This window comes from Branchiostoma belcheri, unplaced genomic scaffold (genome assembly GCF_001625305.1).
Source record: "Branchiostoma belcheri isolate BF01 breed outbred unplaced genomic scaffold, Haploidv18h27 scaffold4, whole genome shotgun sequence".
Taxonomy (NCBI): domain Eukaryota; kingdom Metazoa; phylum Chordata; class Leptocardii; order Amphioxiformes; family Branchiostomatidae; genus Branchiostoma; species Branchiostoma belcheri.
The window spans coordinates 951937-978726 of record NW_017804020.1 but is presented as its reverse complement, the minus strand read 5'-3'; the positions used below and the strand labels follow the sequence as shown (position 1 = coordinate 978726).

Genomic DNA, 26790 nt, shown 5'->3' with positions numbered 1-26790 from the left:
TTCCGACGAGAGGGCTAGCATTACACACCCTTGGCGCCCCCTATTATCGTGTGCAGGTGACCCGATCAGATTCGGCGGGAATTTTCCCGTTCAAAGGACAGTGTAAATACATTATACCACTCTTGCAGTATCGCGTTTCCCCCGCTGTACGTTCCTGACTGGGCCAGGACAGGAGAGGCAGGGTTTTCGTCCCAAGGGCGCAGTGTGTGACAATTTATTCCGCCTGTTCTACCCTGAAATCGTCGCTGCTACCGCAGTTGTCTGTGTGATGTGGCGGTAGGACATTGCATCTACATGGGCGTATGTTCGACCTGAGTGTGAGACGTTGTACCTTTTAGTAGAACCAAGCAAGACTCGGTACAGAGAGCTCTATAGGAAAAGGTGAGACAAGCGGGCCATTGTACAGTCGACCCCCTTGGTCGCTGCAAGTGATTACCGAACCAGGGCCAACCCGTGTGCCGTGGATTGAGACAGTACCTTCAGTGTGGTGATTGGCAATCTACAGCGTTGATACAACGAAGGCTTTGGACAATTCTGACGCCCTCTGTCGCGTTGTCAACGTGTGAGGACGTCGACGTTATGCCTTAAGTTCGACGTTCGGATTAGGCAGAGGTTACGTGGTCGCCAGGTTCTCTACGTGCTGTCTGTGCCCCATTTTTTTTTCAATCACGGAACTTCAGCATACGGTACGTGCTAATATTCACTTGCACTACTTGTTTCAAAAGGCTTGACAACGTAATCTTATCTCATCTTTTAAAGTATGTTACTTATGCTCGGTTTGATACACACGCTAAAACCTGGATGTGTTAAAGCAACAATATGTCATTATGCGAGTAAACTAACTGAATTGTATATACCGATGTTCTCACTATTACATGTACGCCATATATACGTAGTCTACAAAATCACTGAATATAGCAATGATATTTCCTACTTTATTGTGTAGATAGTCAAAACGATGTCTTTTCTAGTGTTTAGCTACCCATATGTGTCTTATTCTCAATTCTAATTTTTGGTGGTGTGCTCTATGGTTTTTGTTATTGTAATCTGATGATGGCCCATTTGGTGATTTATTGATCTATCGGCTAGTGTTAAAGGGGCGTTTCCTGGTATATGGCCGTGTGATTTTGCGTTAGTAGTTTGCGGGATTTTATCTCAGAAGAAGTAGTAAAAACTATGTCGGATTGCGTGCTACTGTGAGAATGTAGTATGCAATGTCGAAAACTACCAAGAAGATTTTAAAACCACTCAAGGGACCTATAGAATCTGGTCTGTGTGTGAACAGGTGGTTGCTATAGACAGCATTCTTTACGCTTGTGTCAGTATGGAAAAAATCATCTGAGGGACCACCAAAAAGTGGTCACGTTGGTCAAGTGGTCATTTGGGACAGGTTGGACTGTACATGTATTGCTGTTGGTGTATTCTCCAAGCAGAGGTTTGGAATGGTCGAGATTTGTAACGCTGCCCTCCCTCCGTTAAAAATCCGTCCATTCCAATCCCCCCAACGAAACCTCTGCTTGGAGAATACTATCAGTGTGTGAGACGACAGGGGAAATTCACATGTCCTACATGCTGTGGAAGGGGGAGGGGGGCGATTGTAAGGCAGGCAGTAGCAACACTAATACTAGTACTCTCCAAGCAAAGGTTTGGGTTTTGGATTATCTTTGGCGTGTTTTAAGTTTTTTTTTAAACGGGGTTTCTCTTTTGCACCGGAATTTTTTTTACGCCAACCCAACAACTTGAACAAGCAGAGGATTGGGTTTTGGCTTATTTTTGGCGTGTTTTTAGGCTTTTTTATCGGGGTTTCTTTTTTTGAACTGGATTTTTTGGGGGGGAAGAAAAATTCCAGTGCAAAAAAGAAACCCCGATAAAAAAGCCTAAAACACGCCAAAAATAAGCCAAAACCCAAACCTCTGCTTACAGAGGAGTAGCAGCATACAGTAGCACCATCCCACGGCCCAGTGCACCTGTGGCGTGCCTGTAGTATGTAGACGTGCCACAGCGGGTTGTTGTGCTGTGGACACGGGTCTTGCGCGGCTTAGCCAAGGCTTACTCAGAACTGACGCTATACCCGGGCGTCCTAAAACAATGTCACATGACACAGATACTGCTTATGCGGGTCATAAGGACATATAGAAACTCGGACGATAGATGTCAGGTAAGACTAGATACACGTACAGCACTAAATTTCATTCGAATGGTTCCGCACAAATAGACGGCCAAGTACGCATTAGCTTACCTAGCTACCAGGCTTCGGGAGACGGCTGGAAAGAGATTGGCCAAATAGAGAGATAACATGAGATAACATAGAGAGTACCGTTTGGCGCTAGCTGGCCAACTCCCCTGGTATGATATCTCTCTATTTGGCCAATTTCTACTCTTTTCCAGCCGCCTCCCGAAACCTGGTAGAAGCTACGCATTACTGTCTCCTCGGTCTAGCTTCTAAAGCCTTTGCCTCTTTCGTACAGAACTAGGATTTGCCATATGTCATTCGTGTATGTATACAGACATAGTGATGATGGTCAATGGTCAGACGGTCCTTTTTGACCATCTCAAGTTTGTGGCTACTTGGAGTTCTGTGCTGTGCTTGGATGGCTTAACATCATGCATGTGAAAGTTTACCTTATGATGCATCCCTTCTGAAGTAATCTGAACCGAAAAGAGAAATACATGGACCGTTGAGTGCCGCATTTTGTCACAATATATCTCCTACACTAACACCAGTTGGAATATTTTGTACGCAGAGAGGAACTTGAGATATGCGTTTGTTCTGCCCGTCATGTTTTGTCTGTATCGGTATAGCCGGTATAACCGCCCTTCGGCGTAACACACCAGCTTCGCAGGCACGCGGCGCGGCGGCAGCTGACTATCTTACACCGAACGACACCTGTTACACCTAGCCTTTGAACATCTAAACCTTAACATTGTTTAAACCTATCTAGTGAGGATGAACCCACTATACGTGGTGGCAGCGAGTTCCACTAGTACTCTACTGTTTTTTGAACACCTCAATCCTTGCTTGATACGTAACTCCGGTACTTGAAGGCATGACTATTTGAGCTGGTATTAGGTGCTTAGCAGTTGGTACATCCGCAAGTTTATTAGTCACTTTGTACATCATACATATTCTGGACATTTTGTACTGTACCTGATGACAGTGACCTTACAGTACTCTGTCTGCTTTGATTTCGTAACAGGTGTCATCTATTGGCAGAGACTCATCCTGCGAGCAGGGAAAATCCCGTTATTGTTAGCTCGGAATTATTTCAAGGAGGGACGGGCGATCTTCTGATCCACGCCAACAACAACAAGCTTTCCGGTCTACTTACGCAGACAGAGCGGGGAACCGGTCTGATCGTGAGACCGCAAAGACAGTCGGGTTTAAGAAAACTTGTCTTGATAGGAACGACGCGTCTTCCTCAGATCTTAAAGGAGCCGGGTCCAGCAAGGGCAAGTGTTTGGTGTTGCGGATCTCAAGCTAAAGACTGCAGCAAGAACAACAGGAAAACTCAGTGAAGGGTTGCAACATCGCAAGTTTGTGGCTCGACGTTGGGGTCATCACCGTGTATAGGTAAGCTTTAGTGTTTATCTTGTCTCGCGTAGAAGCGTCTCTAGGTGTGGTGAGGTGTAGTGTCAGGTGTGTATGGGATGTCTCCACCAGACTCCTTTGCAGGCTGAGTAAATTGTAGAAATCGGACTAAAAAGAAAAGTAACTGGCTAGGGGAGTTACCTGGCCATAGAAGGCCCAATCAAGCAAAATGAATCCTCTATGGCCGGCTAACTTTCCTTGCCAGTTACATTTCTTTCTAGGCCGATTTCCACTATTTACCCAGCCTGAAAAGGAGTCTGGTGGAGACTACTTTAAGGCTGTGGGGGAGCAAGGGATCCTTCGGCTTCGAGTGCCCCCTCTTGTCGCGTGCAGTATGCATGAGTGCCCGTGTATGTCTGTACCTGCGACTCGATCTCATAACCTGTCAACGATTTTGTCCAATTATTGATTGTTTTGTTTGCTCCACGCCCTCTTTGCGATCCCAGTTTCATATTTCACCCCGCTGGCAATTTCTGGACTGCGCCTCCCCTTCTCAAACAATCCAGTGGTCTAATTGGTAGCCAATACGATACCCTGCGGTACTCCCCACCCCCATTAATAGACCACTTTTCCCTATGACATTGGCACATTGGCGCACACCAAAGCACGGTCTTGTATATAGAATTCTTCGCGTTACCATGGGAGGTAGTCACCACTGGCGGCATGGCATTTGTAAGTGCCAACTTCCAAATTTGAATTTCCCGCCAGTAGATTAAGTTAGTATAGCTTCCCGCCAAATCCCTGCCCCCCCTGAGCACCAGGGTGGGGAGCCCGTCTGTCTGGGACTTAGGTAGACAAGGCGACAGGCAGTGCATAAGGCACAAGCAGAGAGACAGAAGTCTGGTGTGGTTCGTGAGTTAGGACCAAAAAGGCCTGGGCACAGAAGTCCCAGGAAAGACCAGAAGAGGATTACAAAGGCCTGGATACAAGGATCCAGGAAATCCAAAAGGGGTATTCCAGAGGCCTGGATACAAGGATCCAGGAAATCCAGAAAAGGATTATCAAAGGCCTGGATAGAGAGGGTCCAGGAGATACCAGAGGATATTCTGTGGAAGGACGATGAGACCATACCAGTTTTACGTCAAGAACTCGTCAAGAACTCGCCAGGAACTCGCCAAGAACTAGCCAAGAATTCACCAGGAACTTGCTAAGAACTTGTGCTTTGTTCCTTGAATTGGGATCAAGAAATCAAACTGCCCCTAGGAATACAATTACCAACAAGAACTCTACCAGCAAATTCAGAAACATCGAACTTATACGGCGGAAGTAGAACAGGGCGGATTTCAGTTTGTATTACTAACTCTACTGAAGATTAAACATTTATGACGTATTCCAATCAGTTTGTACGACTTCTTCCCTGAAGACCAACAGAGGTGAGTTCGGTAACACTTCCTCATACGTCCATCCCATGCAGAATAGCAGCAGCCACAGTAATAAAGTGGTGCTGCGACTACAGTAAAACTGGTGGTCTTGACAGGAGGTGTCAAGTAAAACTGTGTGTCTTCGACGGAAGTTACATCGAAGAAGTAAAGGACTGTTTGCAATTACAGTAAAGACTAGTTGCAATTAGATCACTAGAGGTCCATAGAAGTTGGAATCTACGTGAAGAAACAAGGCTTGGAACTTTGCATGGCACGTAAGAGTGCATGAGAAAACTCCAAGAAAGTGTTTGCTTTATCAAGAGAGATCTAGTGAAAGTTGTGCAGAACAAAGGGTTTCTTGAGCTGAGAAATCTTATCTGCTAGCCGTGCTGATCGCTTGACATGTAGGAATGCTGACTTGATTAATGACCTCGCCCACGAGAGAAGCAGGCAGAACCCTCCTGCACAAGGGAACCTTACCGTAAAACAGCTAATTGAAGCAACTTCGGTTTTGGAGGTAAAGATTTCAGTATTTCCGAGCACAAGAGCCATTTCAGCAACACATAAACACTGTGTTGAGAAAAACCCATAGGATGATAGCATACAAAGGCTCCCATACGGACATTTGGGAGAAGTTTAGTCGTACATGATTGACAGGCCAGATGGCTTAAGCAGATGTGAAGGTCATACTTCCACACACACACCACACACTGCTAAAAGACTTACCGTAAATCAGCTAATAGTCGAAAAGAAGGACTATTCCACCTAAAAATGGTAAAATGAGGAACTGTCAAGTGCAAGACCATTGAGTATCATTGTATTGTGCAGCACACTTGAACACACAGGTTCAACAGCAAACTAATCGGAACTGTTGGAAAAGATTTGTAGTTTACGAGTACACTTACTGGAAGCTACATGATTGACATGGCAAAGGGTGCCTGTTAGGCTAGAAGAAATTCTAGAGGCCTGTGCTGAATCAGACAGGAGAACTGTGGAATACCGTAAGGACTCAAATAAAGGAGTACAATTAAACAGTTGTAAGTTAGGCATCTCGCAAAGAAAAATTGGAGCCATTTGGAAATGGCTGATAAGAAGTCAGACGAGAACCGCTCTACAGTCAGAGAAGACAGACATGTAGAGGAGGAAACAGAAGGTTTACAAAAACGAGTACCTAAGAAAGCTGACTGGGTCAGTGAAGAAGAAAGTAGAAGAAAGAAGACTCACAGATCGACAGTTCTGGGCCGACTGACGCACAAATCAAACGTGCTAAAATCGTTAATGGAACGGAACGACTTATCTAAGGTACAGGAGAATATGGAAGAGTGGCAGAAGGCCTACTGTGACCTTGAAGAGGCCAGTGGTGATTACCAGACCACTCTAGATGCAGATCAGCTGAAGGAAGACACAGAGAAATGGGTAGGACCACGCTTTGCAGAGTTAGATCAGTTCAGAGACAGGGTCCATGAGTGGATTAACCTGACTTCAGAGAAAGAAGAAGAGACGGGCATCAAACCGTCCGACAGTGTGTCACAAGCATGCTCGCAAGGTTCCAGTGTTGCCTCAAGCGCTAGGCTGAGAGCAGAATTAAGAAGGGCTGAGTTGAGGGAAAAGGCGGCTGCCTTGGACCAGAAGATGAAACTGCAAGAGAGGGAGTTCCAAATAAAAAGAGAAGAGATGGAGCTCAGAAGGCAGCAGGAGCTGCTAGAGGTTAGAACCGAAATGGCACAAGAGGAAGCCAAGCTCAAGGTTATTGACAACTTTGAGGCATACGGTCAGCCACAGCCAAGGATCCGTCTACCCTTTGAGCTGCCAACTAGTGAGCATCAGGGGGAAAGAAGTGACCAGTTCAGGACGGCCCCGACAGTGAAGAAGGAGCCCTATCAAACATCCCTGAACCCGGAAGCAGCTAGCTTCACATCGACAAGTCGTCGCGACAGGGAAAAACAGAATTCCCCGACACCAGAAGAATTCCTTCAAGGTCTGGTAAACCAACAAGCAGAGGTTACCAAGTTAATGATGGAACATAACAAGAAGAGCAGCTTGCCAACAAGGGCGATTATTTCATTTGAAGGCGACCCCCTGAGCTATACCCAGTTTATAAAGGCATTTAAGCATGCCATAGAGGATAAGACACAGGACCCAGAAGACAGGCTTCATTATCTGGGGCAGTATACCAGGGGAGAAGCCAGGGAGTTGGTAACAAGTTGCGTCCTGATGGACCCCGAAGAAGGCTTTAAAGAAGCAAAGAGATTGCTAGAGGAACGGTATGGTACGCCATTTAAAGTATCACGGGCGTATGCTGAAGAGGCGAAGAGATGGTCGGAAATCAAGCATGATGACAAGCCTGCCTTGAGGAAGTTCAGTCTCTTCCTTACAAAATGCCTGAACGCAATGAAGGGAGATCAGTATCTCCAAGAGCTGGACCACTACACCAACATCGCTCTCTTGGTCGGAAAACTTCCTTACCGACTGAAGGAAAGATGGCGACGTAAGTCGCACGACATCCAACGGCAAGGAAGGGTTAAGTTCAAGGACTTAGTAGACTTCGTCAAACAAGAAGAACAAGTATCATCGAATGACATGTTTGATGACAAGTCAGCCAAGGAGTCATTCAAACGAAATCCAGGAACCCGTTACCAAAGGGACCGAGCAAAGGGCTCTAGCCTGGCGGTAACGACGGAGCCAAACCAAAACAGAGCATTCTGCCAGTTTTGCAACTCGGAAAGCCACGGCTTAACTGTGTGTAAGAAGTTGGGCGGAAAGCCGTACAAAGAGCGTCTGGACTACGTGAAACAGAAAGGCTTGTGTTACGGATGCTTGAGCGGCACAAATCATCTAGCCAAAGAGTGCTGGAAAAAGGCAACCTGCACAACTTGTCAAATGCAGCACCCGACAGTTTTACATCGAGACACACCTCACAAGCAAGCGTCAGTGGGATGTGTAAAGCATTCGAGCAGGGAGGGTGTGCCGTCCATCATTCCCGTAGCAGTACGCAGCAAGAAGTCAGGAAAGACTGTGCAGACCTATGCACTCCTCGACAACGGAAGTGACGTAGTGATCTGTACAGAAGCCTTGAAAAGGCAGTTGAAGTCAAAAGGAAGGGAAACTAAGTTGTCCCTCAGCACCATAAATGGCACCAAAGAGGTGAAAAGCGAAGTATTGGGCGACTTGGAAGTGCTGGACATGGAAAGGAATAATTGTATTCCGATCCCTACCGCCTACGTACAGGAGAAGATACCAGTTTCCAAGGAACGCATTATCTCGACAGAGGATCTAAAGGCTTGGCCGTACCTCAGGGAAGTAGAGATGCCCAAAATTAACGCAGATATTGGCTTGCTGATTGGTAACAACGTACAGAGCGCCATGGAGCCGTGGCGTATTATCAACAGTCAAGGAGGGGGACCTTACGCAATCAAGACATTGCTGGGATGGTCCGTTAATGGTCCTCTCATGGGGGCCAGTGATGGGAAGATGGCAAGTGTCAACCGGATCAGTCTCGAACAGCAGTTGACCCAGTACTTCAACAACGACTTCAACGAGAAGATTGAAGACAAGAAAGAGATGTCTGTAGAAGATCAAAGGTTCATGAACATCATGTCAGAAGGGACGAAGAAAGAAGAGGGTCACTATCAAGTACCTCTACCCTTCAGAAACAGCAGACCAGTTCTACCAAACAACAAGTCAGTTGCCCTACAAAGAGCAAAACATCTGCAGAAGAAGATGTCCAAAGACGAGAAGTTTAAGGAAGACTATGTACAGTTCGTGCAAACTGTGATAGAAAGAGGATATGCGGAAAAGGTGCCATCAGAAGAAATGGAAACGGAAGATACAAATGGTGGCAAAGTGTGGTACATACCCCATCATGGAGTGTACCATCCACAAAAGAAGAAGATAAGAGTCGTCTTCGACTGTGCCGCACCGTATGCAGGCACATCCCTGAACAAAGAGCTACTACAAGGTCCAGACCTGACCAGTACTCTGGTTGGCGTGTTGACCCGATTCAGGCAAGAGCCCGTGGCCTTGATGGCAGACATAGAAGCAATGTTCTCCCAAGTCAAGGTACCAGTAGAAGACAGAGACTACCTACGTTTCCTTTGGTGGCCAGAAGGCAACTTAGACAAGCCACTACAAGAGTACCGGATGGCAGTACATGTATTTGGGGCGACATCTTCGCCAAGTTGTGCAAGTTTTGCGTTAAAGAAGTTGGCTGAGGACGGAGAAGGCCGATACACAGAAAAGGTATTGGAATCAATCCGGAACAACTTCTACGTTGACGACTTGCTCAAATCTACCTCCACAGTCACAGAAGGAGGACATTTAGCCAAGGACATGCGGGAAGCATGTAAAGAAGGAGGATTCAGACTTACCAAGTGGGTAAGCAACAGTCGAGAGGTACTCAAGACCGTACCAGTAGCAGAGATGTCAGAAGAAGTTAGGGACCTGAATCTCGACCTTGACACAATGCCAGTGGAACGCACATTGGGCATGCTATGGAATGTGCAGACAGATACCTTGGGCTTTCGCAACGTCGTAAAAGACAAGCCGGCGACCAAGAGGGGAATTCTGTCTACAGTAAGCTCGATGTATGACCCCCTAGGGTTGATTGCTCCTGCCACGCTGCAACCCAAACTGCTCTTACAAGACCTGTGCAGGGAAGGGACAACTTGGGATGAGGAGATTCCAGACAAGCATATCGAATCATGGCGACAGTGGGAAGTAGAATTACCATTGTTGAGTCGCAGTTTCACGGTGAGCAGATGTGTCAAACCCGCTGGATTTGGAACCCCTACGTCAGTACAGCTACACCACTTCGCGGACGCGAGTGAAGTAGGATACGGAACTGCTTCGTACATGCGTATAGGAAATCAAGAAGGCAGAGTACACTGTACTTTGTTAATGGGCAAGGCCCGAGTAGCACCATTGAAGGCTCACACAATTCCAAGATTGGAGCTTAAAGCAGCAGAAATTGCTGTCCGTGTAAACTCTACGCTCCAAAGGGAGTTGGACGTCAACGTCGACGAGACGTTTTTCTGGACTGACAGCACAACAGTGCTACGCTATATCAACAATGAGAGAACAAGGTATCACACCTTTGTAGCCAACCGGCTAACAGCAATAAGAAACGCCAGCGATCCAAAACAATGGCGTTATGTTGAATCACAACAGAATCCAGCAGACGATGCATCGAGGGGACAGACGATCCAGAAGTTCGTGGAAAACGACAGGTGGGTAAATGGCCCACCCTTCCTGTGGTGCTCACCCAGCGAATGGCCACAGATGCCAGAGGGTCTTCAGCAGCCGCCACAGGGGGACCCTGAAGTTAAGGTGAACGCCATTGGAGTGGAGGAAGCTCAGAAGAGCCCTATGGATGCGCTAATAGTGCATTATTCAAGTTGGCACCGTCTCAAGAAAGCAGTGGCCTGGATCATCAAGGTAAAGCAAGCCCTCAGGCAGAAGAACAACGGCCACTGGAGTCGGATTGACAATGCACGATCTCAAAACAAAGCTGAAGGAGCTATTTTCAAACACGTGCAGCACAGATACTACCATCAGGAGATAGTATCGTTAAAGAGGTCGAAGGATGCAGGAGTAGCATCTACCAGCAGCGTCTACAAGCTAAACCCAATATTAGGAGAAGACGGTTTGCTGAGAGTGGGCGGGAGACTTGACATGTCGTCTCTGTCAGAAGAAGAGAAGCATCCCATAATACTCCCTAAGGAGTCAGCAGTAACGCCGCTGATCATACGGAGTATACACGAGGAAGTAGGCCACATGGGGAGAAACTACGTGACGGCCAAAGTGCGAGAGCGCTATTGGATACCACAGAGTAGCACGCTGATCAGAAAGATAATCAGCAGGTGCGTTACCTGTCGACGTCATCACGGCAAAACGGGAGAACAGAAGATGGCCGATCTACCATCACACAGAGTCACACCGGATGAACCACCGTTCACCAATGTAGGCGTTGACTACTTCGGCCCTTTTGAAGTAAAAAGAGGTCGCAGTATCGTGAAGCGATATGGAGTCATCTTCACCTGCACCACAACCCGAGCAGTTCACTTGGAGAAAGCAGACTCCCTAGACACGGATAGCTGCATCAATGCCTTGCGGAGATTCATCGCAAGACGAGGACAAGTCAAACAAATATGGTCAGATAACGGAACCAACCTCGTGGGGGCAAAGGCCGAGCTAAAGAAGGAGATAGCAGGGTGGAACCAAGACAAGATTAAGGACGCCTTACTGCAGAAGGAAGTGGACTGGAAGTTCAGCCCACCTAAAGGATCGCATTTCGGCGGCGTTTGGGAGCGACAGATACGCACAATAAGACAGGTGCTGAATGCGATCATGAAGAAGAATCCACTAGATGACGAAGGATTACACACTTTGCTGTGCGAAGCTGAAAGCATAGTAAACGGAAGACCAATAACGGCAGTTAACAATGAAGTTGATGACCTGGAAGCGTTGACGCCCAACCGTCTCCTGACTATGAAAATGAAGACTTCGCTGCCGCCAAACCTAACCAGCAAGAACGACCTGTATGCCAGACGCAGATGGAAGCAGGTGCAGTATCTTGCCGACTTATTCTGGAAACGATGGTCGCAGGAGTATCTCACGTCACTACAGGAGCGGCAGAAATGGGGCAAACAAAGGCAAAACCTTGCCGTGGGAGATATAGTTCTCCTGAAAGATGAAACCTCACCGCGAAGTTGCTGGCCGTTAGGCAGGGTGCTGGAAGTGACTCACCACAGCGACGGACTAGTGCGTAGAGTAAAAGTAAAGACGCAAAACAACGTCCTCGAGAGACCAATCGACAAACTATGTGTACTGCTGTAAGCTGGAAGTTAAAGTAGGAAACTATTGCATGCTATTTCTACTAACGATGAGTTATTAAGTTACTAATGTTATAAGGAAGTTGGCTCGTAATGTGTAAGGTAAAATTGCCCAACGGACAATTTGGGGGCCAGTGTAAGTGCCAACTTCCAAATTTGAATTTCCCGCCAGTAGATTAAGTTAGTATAGCTTCCCGCCAAATCCCTGCCCCCCCTGAGCACCAGGGTGGGGAGCCCGTCTGTCTGGGACTTAGGTAGACAAGGCGACAGGCAGTGCATAAGGCACAAGCAGAGAGACAGAAGTCTGGTGTGGTTCGTGAGTTAGGACCAAAAAGGCCTGGGCACAGAAGTCCCAGGAAAGACCAGAAGAGGATTACAAAGGCCTGGATACAAGGATCCAGGAAATCCAAAAGGGGTATTCCAGAGGCCTGGATACAAGGATCCAGGAAATCCAGAAAAGGATTATCAAAGGCCTGGATAGAGAGGGTCCAGGAGATACCAGAGGATATTCTGTGGAAGGACGATGAGACCATACCAGTTTTACGTCAAGAACTCGTCAAGAACTCGCCAGGAACTCGCCAAGAACTAGCCAAGAATTCACCAGGAACTTGCTAAGAACTTGTGCTTTGTTCCTCGAATTGGGATCAAGAAATCAAACTGCCCCTAGGAATACAATTACCAACAAGAACTCTACCAGCAAATTCAGAAACATCGAACTTATACGGCGGAAGTAGAACAGGGCGGATTTCAGTTTGTATTACTAACTCTACTGAAGATTAAACATTTATGACGTATTCCAATCAGTTTGTACGACTTCTTCCCTGAAGACCAACAGAGGTGAGTTCGGTAACACTTCCTCATACGTCCATCCCATGCAGAATAGCAGCAGCCACAGTAATAAAGTGGTGCTGCGACTACAGCATTCTTATCAGGGCACCACAAAAATATGAGACACTACAACAACTAGGTCACGACTCCGCGGGCAGTAATTATTGAGGATACATTATGAAATGACTTGTCATACTGTCTGGACATGATATTAATGATCTGTGTCATTGACATTGTTGCATCAGCTTTTTTCTTTGTTGTAGTGAGTTGAAAATAAGGAAGAATTCTGAGTTGAAGAGTTGACAACAGGTGTCCGTAGAGACTAATCAGATGTAATCCTCGCAAATCCCACAAATTAATCGGCATAATGAAGCACCGGGGACGGGATTTAGAGAGGATTATACAACACTAATCTCTTCGCACGCAAGGAGAGGCCATCATAGAGTCACTGCTAATAGTTACAATTTTTTGTTCGTCCTCCAAACTGGAATTCTCGTCAATGTTATCTTTCCGATCGCGACAACATGCCAGTCTAAACGGCGGCCAGTTTTGACAAACTTGCTATGCAACATTGTTTCACCCGGCCTCAAGGTATTTATCTCGGAAAATGATAGCGACGCAGGAATATGGTATATGTTTAAAAAACAAAATTTTCACCCAAAAAAAATTTTCCCGAAAAATTTTTTGCCCAAAAATTTAAAAAAAAATTTCCCGAAAAACTTTTTTCCACAAAAAAAAATTTCAGGAAAAATTTTCAAAAAAATTTTCCTCCAAAAAGAAAAGATAAGATAAGAAAAGATAGAACCAAACTTAACTGACAGATATAGGAAAGGTATACATTGGGTTCACAATGTGTATGATCAGCTCACAAATACTAAAATATCTATGGTTGTCGCCGCAATCCTTGTTGCTTCTATGAAAAATAAAACTATGGATGAATCAACAAAATTCGAACATCGTGAACAGCCAATCCAAACGTTGAACACAGCTAACGTCATACGTCAACATGGATCCTGGTATGACAAACTCTGACGTCACTTTTCTATAGCAAGCCTCCTGTCGAGAACACGTGGCTGCCCACTTGTCCAACAAAAGAACACTTTCGAAATTTTTTCCTCGTAAAAAAAATACGACAAAGCCTAGTTGTTCCTGGTAAACTTTAGGTGTTGCAGTTCTGACGTATTGGGGATCCTGTGATAAGTATGGTATGTGTCAATCATGTTATTTTCCGCTATTTGGCAGGTATGTTGGTGTAACATTATATCAGTACTATATATGCGCTGCTTTTCGGACCGTGGGAATGAGCACATCCTATTGTTTCACAACATTCGACACTACTGTACGTTTTCAGAAGATTCAGTTGTCTCAGAGACGCCGAAAAGAATCCTTTGTTTTGTCTTACGGTATCTTGCTCAAAACTAGTTTCTTGCTTTTGCTCAAACATGGTTCCTTCCTGTAGCGTGTTGTGGTCGCCATTGTGTAGCCGTTTACTGTAACCGTCGCCTTTGACCTTGGCAACAATTCCCTGCATAAGCTCTGTAAGAATAGGCCAGAAGAGGGAAGCACGTATCCGCATTGTGTACCGCAAATTATCAACATTTTCACACACTAGAACAGTTACTCCACCCTAGCTTAACTGTACAAAGGAATGGCTTGTTTGTTTCTGTTCGTTTGAACAAAACTTTTATTTCACTGCTATTTTTTCTGGGAGGAATACATAGGAAGTAAAACAGTAGCAGGGAATGTTTGTATCGCTAAAAACATCGCGGTGCGAGCCCATTGTGCGAGGTACCGGGAGAGCCATGACCTGTGACCTGTGGGGATCTCTGTGTGCACAGCAGGTGGATTAAGTGGGCCCGTCGTCACAACATGAACGGTTATCGGAGTAAAGGTGTTTGGGAGGCAGTATACTAGTAGTTTTTCCTTGCTCGGTGCGTTACTTGGGCTGCAGACATTTGTACTTTTGCGTAATCTCCAAGCAGATTCTTTGGGGGCAAAGAGAGTCTATATTGGCCACCTGTAACCATTGGACGACCTATGGGACCTATTGGATACTGCCTGGGTCTTGCCGATTTGACACTGTATTGCAGCCACTCAAAGAGTTGCTTGGATATTATACTTTGCGTAGTCTGGTTTTTACCGCAATTTTACCCTGGTGAACAGACCGTCGTGGCTCCCCCATTTCCACGGCGCTATTGAGCCAGTGTGCCCGGCCGCCAAGCCTCGAGCTCCCGCCCGACGCATGCTAAGGCTAGTACGACAGAAAAGGCGGCTGGAAGTGGCCTCTACCAGGCTTCGGATGGCGGCTGGAAAGAGTAGAAATCGGCCAAATAGAGAGGTCTGAAGCCTAGAGGAGGCTAGCTGTAAAGATCGACTAGGACTGCTACTACAAAAGCCCTGCGCCAAAAAAAACGGGACCGAAACTCTCTAAAGCGAAGAAAATAGTCATCGGGATACCTTAATGTGAGTAGAGCTCAAATGCAGCCGACACATTTCGGATCAAAGTCAAATAGACGGCAGACACTTCCGAATGTACTGATGATATACTCGTAGTACAGAATTGCACAACAACAACACTGCCAATTGCAACGCCCCAGGTATGCCCCCTACGCTCAACTCCGACCTGTATCGCCTAGCCGACCACGTCAAAACACTGGCGCTCTTGGCCTTGTGTTGTGGAGTGTAGAAGTGGTTGAATATGGAGTGGAATTCCGTCTGTTTGCCTTCGTTTTACAGGCTATTTCCTGTGCCAGGTGCAGCGGTCAACTCCAGCTTGTTATAGAGCTCGGTGAAGCATTCGTATAAGTGGGCAGGCGCCTAGCACGTCTCAATGGTTTCTATTTATGAGGGACTCAGTGTCTGGATATTGACTGTGTTGGTAGAAAGGTCCATTTCAGGGACCCAGCTAGCGTAGTAACAACAGGGTACTACTAGGAGAGTAATCCGCTACAAGTATCTGAAAATCGCTGCAATGAATGCACTTATCACTGTAAACTCTGACAGGGGGTAGGTCGTGAATGTACTGTACTATCCGTTTTAACCCTGTCAGTTTAGTGTGATAAATTAAAGGCAACCAAGGCGATTCCAGGGTGGTAAAACTAGATTTTCTATGTCAACGTTCTGGCCATTTTTTTAAAAACGTAGTACTAGTAAGTTGAATCAGCTTCTATACTGATATCTGTGAGGCAAATATACGATGCATTTGACGGAAAACGGTTGCCTGTACCGTAGGCTGGGTCTAGATATTTATCAGTGGTACCAAAAAATAAAGGTACTCCTCGTGTGCATGTTTTGGGGCTATTTACAATGCGAAATTAAGAATGAAATGATGACGAAAATGTGCTAAGAAATAGCAGTACATGTATTTGTCACCATCAGAAAGATTTCGTCATCCAGAATATTTTTGCATACGCCCAGTTCAGATGATTACGATTTCACAGTTAATTAAAGATGAACATATTCTGTCTCAGAAATGAAGATTTCAGAAGTACGGAATAAGTATACCATGTTGTCCAGAGAGGGCATCTCCGATTGGCCCATACTATCCAGAGAGGACATCTCCAATTGGTGCCTCCAAACGGTGTGTATGCCTATGCACCCTTTGGGCAACCGATCGCCTGCTTGTTTACTTCGAAAGCAATGAGAGAATGCCCAGTCGAGGCCCTTTGTGTTGTTTCAATTTGGTGAGCAAGAAAGTAACAGATCCGAATCTACCTCAAGGAACATATAAACAGTTCCTCAGATCTTATCTCTCTTCCTAAGACACCTCCGATACAAGGGAGCGCCAGGTAAGCTTACTGTAACAGTAAACAGCGCAACTGTAGTTTGAAAACAAAGGTAAACATACTGACCACCGCCGTCGAGACTTCATTCAGAGTCGTTCGGGTTCAGAGAAATAACTAAATACCAACTGTACGTAAAATTAGGTTTGTAGCGCAAGGGTTTTGTTGTCACTCAGAAAAATGACATCGGTATACGCCTGACCCTCAAAAAGTCGCTGTTTCTTCTTTGATCGTGGTTTGTTGACAAAAGTTTGAGTTTCTGTAGGTACTTCTGGTGATTGTCTGTGGCCGTCTGTTGACGCCTTATTATCCACTCTGACATGTAAGTCATCCATCAGCAATGTAATCCCGACAACAACACGGGAGACATGATCTAAAGGCCGTCAGGCTTCTCTAGCCTGGCATCCAGTCTTACGTGATTGGGGGTGTTCAGGCAGGCTGTGTCTTCGGGGGCTCTAGTAGCTTCCCCCGCCCAGTGCAACAGGCCGTCCCGGTAGGAGTGTTACGCTAGTAAGAGACAGTATGCTTGGGGATTTGGTGAAACTTCGTGGAGGGCTAATCAATTTCTCGTGAAATACACACCGGGAAACCTATGTGAGGCGGGCGGGACAGAGCTCTTGCGGCCCCGACCACGATCAGACTGGATACCAGGCTTTTCAGTCTGACCGCGAGTTACCGACAGACCGGCGGCATACGTAAACAAGACCGTCACGCACATGTTGACGTCAGAACCCGGGAGAATGTTTGGAAATATGTGTAGATTTTGTGTACGCAAGAATTTAGGTCAGCATTGCTGCGTTTTATTTGTTCTTACTTTGAAAATCATTTTTTTAATCTGTAGAATCTGAGGCTTGGTTTGCGTGAGGTTGCTTCTTTTATCTCTCCAGCTTTAATATAGAGAACCTGCATTTCTATCAACACCTTCCAATATTCATACATCTCGCAAACCATCGGACATTTCATACTCCACTGCACACAGAAAAGAAATCAAACCCAGCAATAACTATATTAGAAACAGCATTAGTACTATTATTGCATGGTCATTTTTAATGTTTTCTATCATTTTATCATTTTTTCTTGCAATTAATCCCTAGGACATGAATTTGCAAGTAAACAGCACTCTTGTTGTTAAAATGACGATGTTCCAATTAACCAACCAACCAATCAACCAACCAACCAACCAACCAATCTATCAATCTAATACCGTTATCAGAGGTGTAGCCTGCAATGACTTGCACGATTGTCAAACTAAAGTCCTTGGTTTTCCTAGCTTCCAAGTCGACATTGGCACCCCTCTCTTTCTTTTTTGCTGAACGAGTTGGTTAGCCCATGGTCAGCCAGAACATAAATGGATTTCTAGCCGGATTATCTTTTGTGTCACAGTGAATACCTGACATAAAGATTGATATGTTTATTTGTATTTATATACACATGAGGATATCTATCTCGCCAAATATTCACTGTGGCAGTCCGTTTCGTAGCGCGGTTTGAGTGAGATGTTTTTGTTAGACTGTACTGTTGTTCGGCCTTGGTTGCGGTGAGGCACAACGTGTACTGCAACGTGACTGGACGTTGGTCCACATGTCCAGAGAGGGCAACCATGAGGACATCTCATTCTGTAGTACACACACAGAGTAAGACAAGACAAGGTCAAACTTCCGTCCTGAAATCAGGGTAGAAGATCCCAGGATAACAACAGGCTTGTTTTCTCGCTATTTAGTTGCTCTAAGCTTTTAAAACGATTCCAGGGCAGTAAACTAGATTTTCAAAGTCAATTTTCTGGTCTTTCTTCAATGTAGAAAGTTGAATCAATCCTATCCATAGCATACTGATATCTATCAGGAAAAAATTAAAGTTGCTGACGGAAAAATTGCTTATTTCGTAGGCTAGTTCTAACAATTTATTGGTGGTACCACAAAAACAAAATGAAAGGACTCCTCACGTAGCTTGTTTAGGTGCAACGCTACTTCAAACTCTTCAAGTATGATATTTTGACAAAAATGTGATAAGAAATAGCAGCAAATGTCAATATCAGGCAAATTTCCTCGTACAGAATATTTCGTCTGTTTTGCCGCCCTGAAATTACATTGGATGCTTTGCATTTCTCAAAATGCCGCAGCGAAAACTCCAATATTTAGGCCACCAACGATGTCCGCCATTTTGTTTTGGCGCCAATTGTTTTGAACTTGCAGGTGGGTCGGCCGAGCCGACAGGGGACAAAGGGCACCGAGGGTTTATTATCATTTTGATACCTTGACACCGTTGTTATTTCATGCAGTGAATGAAATGAGTATCGGGTCATCAGATGAAATTAGATGATGTTGGCTGGTCTATGCAAATGGCTCACCGAGTTGTCCTGTTACCTGAGTAAACATTTGCAGAGCAATGAATTTGGCTGTGCGATACTCTTGAACTTCTGTCAGCCGTGACACTGTGGTCGACAGGCACTCGATCTCTCCACTTCATCATTCTCAGTTCAAAGTCACAGGAGAGTTATTTTGAGAAAAATCTTACTTTCTCACTTCGGTGCTTAGAACAATACAATAACACGACCATTTCAGACGACAAAAAAAAATGTTGTGTAAGACGCTTCGCTTGGTCGCCATTTTGTCAGTTTGACTGATAGCTGAGAAGAACGATCTGTTTTCCCGCCATTTTCACCCCCTGTCCTGTTTTGTATTTGCTTCTCATAAAAACACCCCAGTTTCTATGGAGTAGAAACAACGCCCTATTAACTTTTAGTGGTATTTGCTTGCTCTAGATTTCTTGACCGAATTTCTGGCGTACACATGCTTTCCGCATGTGTTTGGGAGTTCTTCAGAGGCTTAGTATCTTTATTTTTCTGTCAACGACCTACCGACAAACAGGTTTAATTCTCTCCCAGGCCCATTCAGCCGCGGCATATGTTGACCCACCTGCCCAAACCACGTCACCGACGTGAAATCACAAACAAAAAGCCAGCAGGAGTCGCCATGACTCCACAAGTACGGACGCTATGTGGTACCTCGTCAATCGTCCTAAAAAAAAACTTCTCCATCTTCTCTAAGGCCACACCAGCTTGATTTGTTGGTTCTCGGATTTAAAAAAAAATGAAGCGACAAGGCAAAAAATAATAAAAACAGACCTACATGAAGACCTATGATAGTCTAAAACGCTATGATTGGAGCCATGAAGTCAACCAATTTATGATTCAAACAATGAATTTCAAACTTTACATCAACACCGCATTGATAGATGGAAAAACTGTAACAACTATCAAGAGAAGGGACTTCCTTCAGTTGGGAGGCAAAATATGAACATTTTGATGTTGATTCAGAGGCTGAAAATCAGTAAAAAAAATGAAGTGTGCAAATTTGTGAACCAGCAAATTAAATTGGTGTGGCCTAAATGGAGTACAGGTGGAGTGTGCAATTTTCTTCTCACTTCAAAGAAAACGAGCTTAAGAAAAGTGGCAATTCATCAACTCCTTGTGGTCAGAATTCCAAGGAACTCCTGTTTCTCAAGAGATCAGGATATGTTGAAGTTTGAAGTGGGTGTCACTGTACTAAGACTCAAGATGTTATCGTTGATGAAGAAAAAGCTTTCGCCTAATCTGATCTTTGATGACGTCACACCGAGAGGTACAAGGGTTCTCGGGCAGATCTGTGACGTCATACATGGCAGGAACAGGAAAAACATCTTCGTCGCGCATGTCTGGGTTCGAAAAGCTGCCTGAGATGTCCTAACACTAACAAGGACAGCCAGTATCCGGAAGGTCACTCAATGTCGACAAAATTCTCTAGTCCTCGTTGAAATGTTGAGCCCTCTTCACGGTATCGGGATGAAATTTCAGACGAAAAGAAGAAACTTTAATTGCAACATCCTGATGTTTTCTGACACAACAACCGGTAGTTAGTCACCGTGTTACTATCAAGTACAAGAGTAAGCTTGAAATTCCATCCTCAGTGATTTTCTGGGTGACAGAGTACAAGGAGTATGTATGATATCGCTAGCGTCTACTAGGCCTCCGAGGCGACTGGTAAGTAGAAATTGTAAAATTGGCCAAATAGACAGATAACATGCTAGGGGAGTTAGTCCTCTAAATGAGTATAGTTTCCTACTAGCCTCTACCAGCAGGCTTCGGGAGGTGACTGAAAAGAGAAGAAATTCGGGAGCGGCAAATTGTTCTCTCTTCGACCAAACTCCCTTGGCATGCTATCTATCTCTTCTCCCGAAGCCTGGTAGAGGCTAATAGTTTCCCGGCATATTACCTAAGCTATTTGTCCAATTTCAACTGTTTCCGTCGCTTTTAAAACCTGGTAGAGGCTATGATCTTTAAAGTAGTGACCAGTATATCACAATATTGAGCTCGATGCTCGCAAATTGCTTCCCTCAAAGACCAAATCCCTTTCATCTCTTTTAATTGATTTCGTGCGTGAATTGGCAAAGTTTGTTTAATTTGGCAAAGGCTGTCCTTCCACCACCGTGACATCCCCGAACCGTATTGTCCTGTTTGATCACTTTTGAGACCCTTGTTGGTTTTGCTGATGTAAAGTGATTGCGTTTGCTAATCCAGGATATAGAGACTCATCGTGTATAGACACAGGAACAAGTCACAGGGATAAGTCAGTTGTTTTTACGGGATGACATCAGTGATGCAACTGTCTGAGAACAAAATCCCCGCGAGAAACCAGGAGTCTTGTTTTGTTAAACAGATGAATACCAGTGAGGCACATGCTATCCTAACAGATCTAAGTTGACTGGTAGGTAGAAGTACAAAATCTACGGGGTGACATCAGTGATGTAACTGTCTGAAAACAAAATCCCCGAGAATCTTGTTTTCTTAAACAGATGAATACCAGTGAGGCACATGCTACTAGTATCCCTACATATCTTATTTGACTGGTAGTTAGAAGTACAAAATCTACGAGCTTAGTAGCCTCCATCAGGCCTTCCTAAAGGGGGTTATGACGTAGAATTCGGCAAAAATAGTGTCCAATCCATTGAGGTATAGAAGCTTATAGTCTAGTGTATAGTGAATTACGTGAGGCACATGCTATCTCAACAGATCTCAGTTGACTGGTAGGTAGAAGTACAAAATCTACGAGGTTCTTAGCTTCTATCAGGCCTTCCTAAAGGGGGTTAGGAGGTAGAATTCGGCAAAAGACAGTATCCAAGTCCATTGAGGTAAATCCTGATATAGAAGCTGATAGTCTAGTGTATAGTGAATTACGGATGTCAACGTATACTTAGGACATACAATCAGTGATATTTGTCATCGAGTCGGTCTGGACAAAAATGGCCAAACCCTCTGAAGAAACTATCATGAAAGTTCATCTGTGTTGGTAGTTACATGTTTAAAAACTAGAGTCCCACGATCTCATACCTTCGCCAAATGATGTTAATCTTTATGACAAAGTAAAGATGATTCCTCCTGATTATGCAAATAGGATCCTCATTTGCATGAATTATATGAGTTGATCATATTATCCATAAAAGACAGCCTTATCTTAAAAAAGAAAGCCATTCTATCATTACCTCATAAATTATGCAAATGAGGTCCTTATTTGAATAAATTATGTTTAATGATGTTCACATTCACTTAACTTGCAAATACCCTAAGTATGAAATTCCAGGCAGTTACCATTATGGAATTATAACATGTTCTCATTAATTATGCAAATTAAGTGTTAATTTACATAATTAATATCTGCCTGTGTTTTTCTCGTTGTCAATTACATATGTCTCAAGCTTGAATAGTCCTATAATGTAATGCAGCTGATTTACCGAATTTCCTCATTAATTATGCAAATTACGTCCAGATTTGCATAATTGTCGCATAATTATGTCAAGCATCACTTAAGCTACTTACATAACAAAAATCATGATGATCCGTCCACCGGTTCTTGAGTTATCCTCTTATGAATATTTTCAAAGAAATGGCCCTGCAGTTCCTGAGCAAGCCGATAGGGGGCCCAAACCTATGTCACTTATTCCCCAGCACAAGACCTACCTACCATCCAAATTTCGTGACCCTAGCACGTCCAGATCACGAGATATCAAAACCGGAAGTTCAGCTGCAGTACCATAAGAAGCCGCCAGGGGGCCCAAAATCTAATCATTTCAAGGTCTCATCAAGACCTACCCACCTACCAAATATGAAGTCAATCCATTTAAGCCTTCTCAAGTTATCGTGTTTACAGACAGACAGACAGACAGACACACACACGAACGCCTACGAAAACATAACCTTCTTGGCGAAGGTAAAAATTGATCCAGCACAAAGAAATTCTCTAGCTCACCTCTTAAGAAACCATAGCAAGACAGTTCTAATAATACTGTGCAAGAATTTTGTGTTACTTTTATCTGCGGTTCACGAAGTTCAAGAGCAAGGCATTGTTTTTTGAAGGACGCCGCCAAAGCTGATCGTACAAAAAATCCAACCCGGAGTTCTTATCTGATCCATGGGGATTCCTACAATGCGATATTTTGAGTTCGCCTTGGCTTGTTTACCTCCGCCCAATGCCATTCTGCTAGTTAGGCCAAAGCAAATAACTTTTATGGATGACATCAACGCGTGCATTAATTTTCGCCTGATTTTGGAGAAAAAAAAACAGAAATTTTGTTGCCCTCTGAAAGTGGTCAACATGCCGAAAATAGGCAAAGATTATATGTGATGTTCCCACTGAATTAAAACCATTTGTCCAATGATTGAAAACTTTTATTTTTCAAAGTTGTTTTGGTGACAAATGGATGTTGTGATAGCTGGCAGTAAACTTAGCACGATGTCTGTATCATTTCTTGTTTAGCAAGGTTTATGATGTCAAAATTTTAAAATGTAGGAATCGTATTTTGGGGGCCCATCTTGTTTCTTCACCCTATCGCATCAGATTTGGAGTCTGCGTAGGATGTCATCCATAAAATTTACTTGCTGTGGCTTTTCAGACTCTCCTAGCTGTCAAGTTTAAAGCGTCTCAGCCTGTGGGCTTGTCTGCGGGGCCCCTTGATGCCTCGCCCCGATGGTTTAGCCTCCTAAGCCCCCCTGTACCCGCACGGTGGTATACAAAGGATTCATCAAGTAAAAGGAAAAGGTTTAAGGAACTTAACTTAAGGAGAGATGAGTATGTTTTTAACACGAAGGAGAGTTATAGGCTTTACACATTGTAAGCTGTGTGCTGTAGGCTTGTCTTCAAGGTTGCTGAAACCATGTGGATTTTACCCGACCTTTACTGACTGATTATAGGACTACTATTTCCTTGGAAAATGTAAAACTTGACCTTGGAAGTTAAAGCTGAAATTGAGTTTCGGCTCATAGCCCAAGCGAAACTAGCAAGCACCTCATTTTTTGTCCACTTACACTACGCTTGAGCGAGGAGGTTACATACAAGTTTGATTTTTAACCTCTCCTTGGTTTGAGTTCACAATATATAACATACTAGTATATGCATCGTTCAATTTGCTACCAGTTCTGTCACATGATAATCATATTTGTGTCCGTTTGCGTTTCAGTCTGTCTTTGTTGAGTGTTTTGAATGTGGAAGGTTCTGGCGTGATCTGGAAGAGTATTGTACAATTTCGTGCACCTATGAAGGACATTATTAGCTGCTGATGTTCTTGGTTCTGGTACTTCAAAATTATTCCTTGTTGCACATCTCGTGCTGTAACTTAGATACTAGCTGTGTGTTTTACTGTTAAGTGTTGTCGGTTGCTTATAGAAGAGTAATTTTGGGAAGGCACACATGTTATTAGCGTAGTGTCTCTATAATGTTCTAGTTTTTGTAAATTCACCCTTACGTCCGTACCTTGGGAAATACGATATGGGCCTCCCCACTTCTCTTCGCGCGTGTCGGCTCTGACCTATCACCAACCCCCCTTTGTCACGTGACCTCTGGGGGTTGATGTTAGATAAGAGCCCACTTAACCGTTTGAGGTCAGTCCCAAAGCAAGGCAAACAACCTCCCGACGCCAGGGCAAGTCAGAGGGTGTGTGGCGGGAAATATCGTGAGTTGTTTCACGTGCGTTTTTATTCCTTGATTTAGTTATTATATAGCGTTCCTCAGTGAGGTGTTAATGCAAAAACAGCCAGGTTTACTGTCCAAAAATGTGGTACAGAAAATGTAGGAAAAGAAATTATGTCTTGAGTTTGTTGCGACTCACTCGAACGGCATGTTCAACATTGTTGCTCGTTGACGTCATGCATTGATTACTTGTCATAGGCTTTTCCACTCGACGACTTGGCATTGTTGTTGGAGGGAATTATTTGAGTACAGATTTGGGGCCGGGGCCTACACAATGCGGCCTCTATCTCAACAACATATATAGTGTCGTGCTGAAATGTTAATAGATTACTCGTGTATGTTGCATGCGTCACCACACGGATATCTTTGGTAGAGAATTATTATTCATAGCTCAAGTAAGATTCTGTAGTGTCTTTAGTCATAACAAGTGTACTTGGTGTGGCAAATTTTAACAGATTTGGGTTGAGCTACTATGCGTCATGTGGAGTCATTTCAACATACCACCCGTGTGTTCACTGATCTAAATCATATTGTTAGTGACAGTTTTGTGTCTCTGCAATAGATCGAAATAAGCATGCAAAAATTGGAGCATGCAAGTCTTTGGTGTGTTGTGAAAAATGTGGGTGGTCAGAACAGGCTAGCCCACCTCATCAATTGTTATTTTTTCCTGGACGTCCACTTTCTATAGAACAACAAAACAACGCTTGTTTGTCAAAATGAACGCTTGAGAGATGACAAAGTATTTGAGGATGTCAGAACAAGACAGATAAGGTAATTAAATTGCGACGTTTGCCTTCGACGGTGCGTTTATACCTTCTGACGTTGCACGTAAACAATGAATTTCAAACGTAGCTCACACATTACAAAATTCTACAACTTGACGGGAGCTTGTTTTTTGTGACTGTGGCGGTAGAGGGAGAATTTTACCGGGGTTAGACGGGACAATACTGGGGCGAAGCCGCTGGGCACGTCTGCTTTCTCTCCTAGGCAGACACCACGTGCGACAACAGTCTGATTACACCTGCATTGTCCCCCGTAACTCAGCCGACGCGGCCGCGGGCGCACAAACAGTTCCGTTTGCCTTCCTGACAGCTCCTCGTCCTGTACACACACTGCCCCTGTCACCCTCTCTTTGCCTTTCCCGCGCTGTGCGATTGAACTGTGCTGTTGACTTTATGTATCGTCCCTTTTCTGTCAACAAGCCCAACAATGTCGCAGCAAACTCGTAAAACAATACCGCTTGAATACTTAGTACCAGGGCCAGAAAAACCTGATCGCTGTGATGCTTGGAGCTTAGATGGTCTTTGTGATCAAGTAACGCGTCATTTAGCAGTACAGTGCCGCAAGGTCTGGTAGAGTTTGAAGGGATTGAACAGTGATATAGTCATTCCAGAGCTCGTATAAAGACCTGTAATTATAGAACAATCGCTGTCTTCTTGCTCTCAGATTATAGAAAACTCACACTGGTAGCACAGAGGGCTTATGCTGCTTCAAAAATGCGTAAACTATACTAAATTCTTATACAGAGAAAGCAAAGGCAGCCAGCATAACAAGACACATAGAAGTTAAAGAATGAGGGAGGGCTATTGACTAAAGGTCAACGACCATTTGTTGCAAATTAGAAAACCGTATCATGTGTGCTATGAAAATATTTAGTGACCGATTAAAGATCATTTAAGATCATGTAGCGTTAGCCGTTCATTTCTGTCAAATGAACGCTTGAGAGATGACAAAGTGCTGAATTCAGCTTGTAATATATTGGCTTGTTAACGTTTTGTTGGGTTTGCACGCTGTTTGTTCCATGGCACTGCAGTGATTTAAGAGCTACAGACATTGTTGTTGAAAATACCTTGAATGTCTGTCTTGGCGAGGTATGGCATTTCGTACCTCCCATGATGCACCTGTTCCACCCACCTGTTGATTTGGTGCAGTGCCGATAAAATCCGCTAGGCGCGCTGCTGCACTGCAGGTTAGCCATAGCGCAACACCGACAAAGAGTTACTACTGTTCAAATGGAACGCGAGGAAAATGAGCGACAAGCTTCATGGTTCCGTAGGCCATAATGTTGATGGTGATAATCTTTCTGCGCATTTCACCAATAATAGTATAGTCGCCATCATAAACCTTGGTCAAGCAGTAATACTAGTATTTCGTGAATAAGCCATGAATATCCATCATCTTCAAGCAGAAGATACATACTATAGGGACAATGTCTACTAAAGTACCAATATAAAGTGAACGCCGTACCAAGTTTCCTATGTATGAAGCAAGCTCGCTGTTGAGTGTAGGTAGAGCTCTTCAGTACCCATGTATATATCGTGTGAGGCAAGCCTTTGCATGGACACCTGCAGCTGCCTGAATGAGACATAGCTTGAGGGGGGGGGGGTTGCACAGGTGTACCGA

At 44.4% G+C, this 26790-nt stretch overlaps 2 protein-coding genes across 4 annotated transcripts in view; both read left to right on the top strand.

Moving 5' to 3' along the window:
- The first annotated feature begins 4770 nt into the window (after positions 1 to 4770).
- On the top strand, positions 4771 to 11784 carry LOC109476879. The gene has a single exon (XM_019777895.1). It carries the CDS (start codon positions 6031 to 6033, stop codon positions 11782 to 11784), a length of 5754 nt encoding a protein of 1917 aa, XP_019633454.1. The 5' UTR covers positions 4771 to 6030.
- Positions 11785 to 13795: 2011 nt separating this feature from the next.
- LOC109477369 overlaps positions 13796 to 26790 on the top strand; it is a 37966-nt gene continuing 24971 nt past the window's right edge. The window contains exon 1 of one of the 3 annotated variants that reach the window (XM_019778592.1): positions 13796 to 13813. In XM_019778592.1, the coding sequence (XP_019634151.1) occupies positions 13811 to 13813 (3 nt within the window). In that variant the 5' untranslated portion in view covers positions 13796 to 13810. Of the gene's footprint in view, positions 13814 to 24274; positions 24385 to 26790 lie in introns of those variants that run through there. The other 2 variants (XM_019778593.1, XM_019778594.1) reach the window with 2 other exon arrangements.

Bases quoted from the DNA above. Each gene is read 5' to 3' on its own strand.
- LOC109476879 (XM_019777895.1), top strand. From the start codon at position 6,031: ATGGCTGATAAGAAGTCAGACGAGAACCGCTCTACAGTCAGAGAAGAC.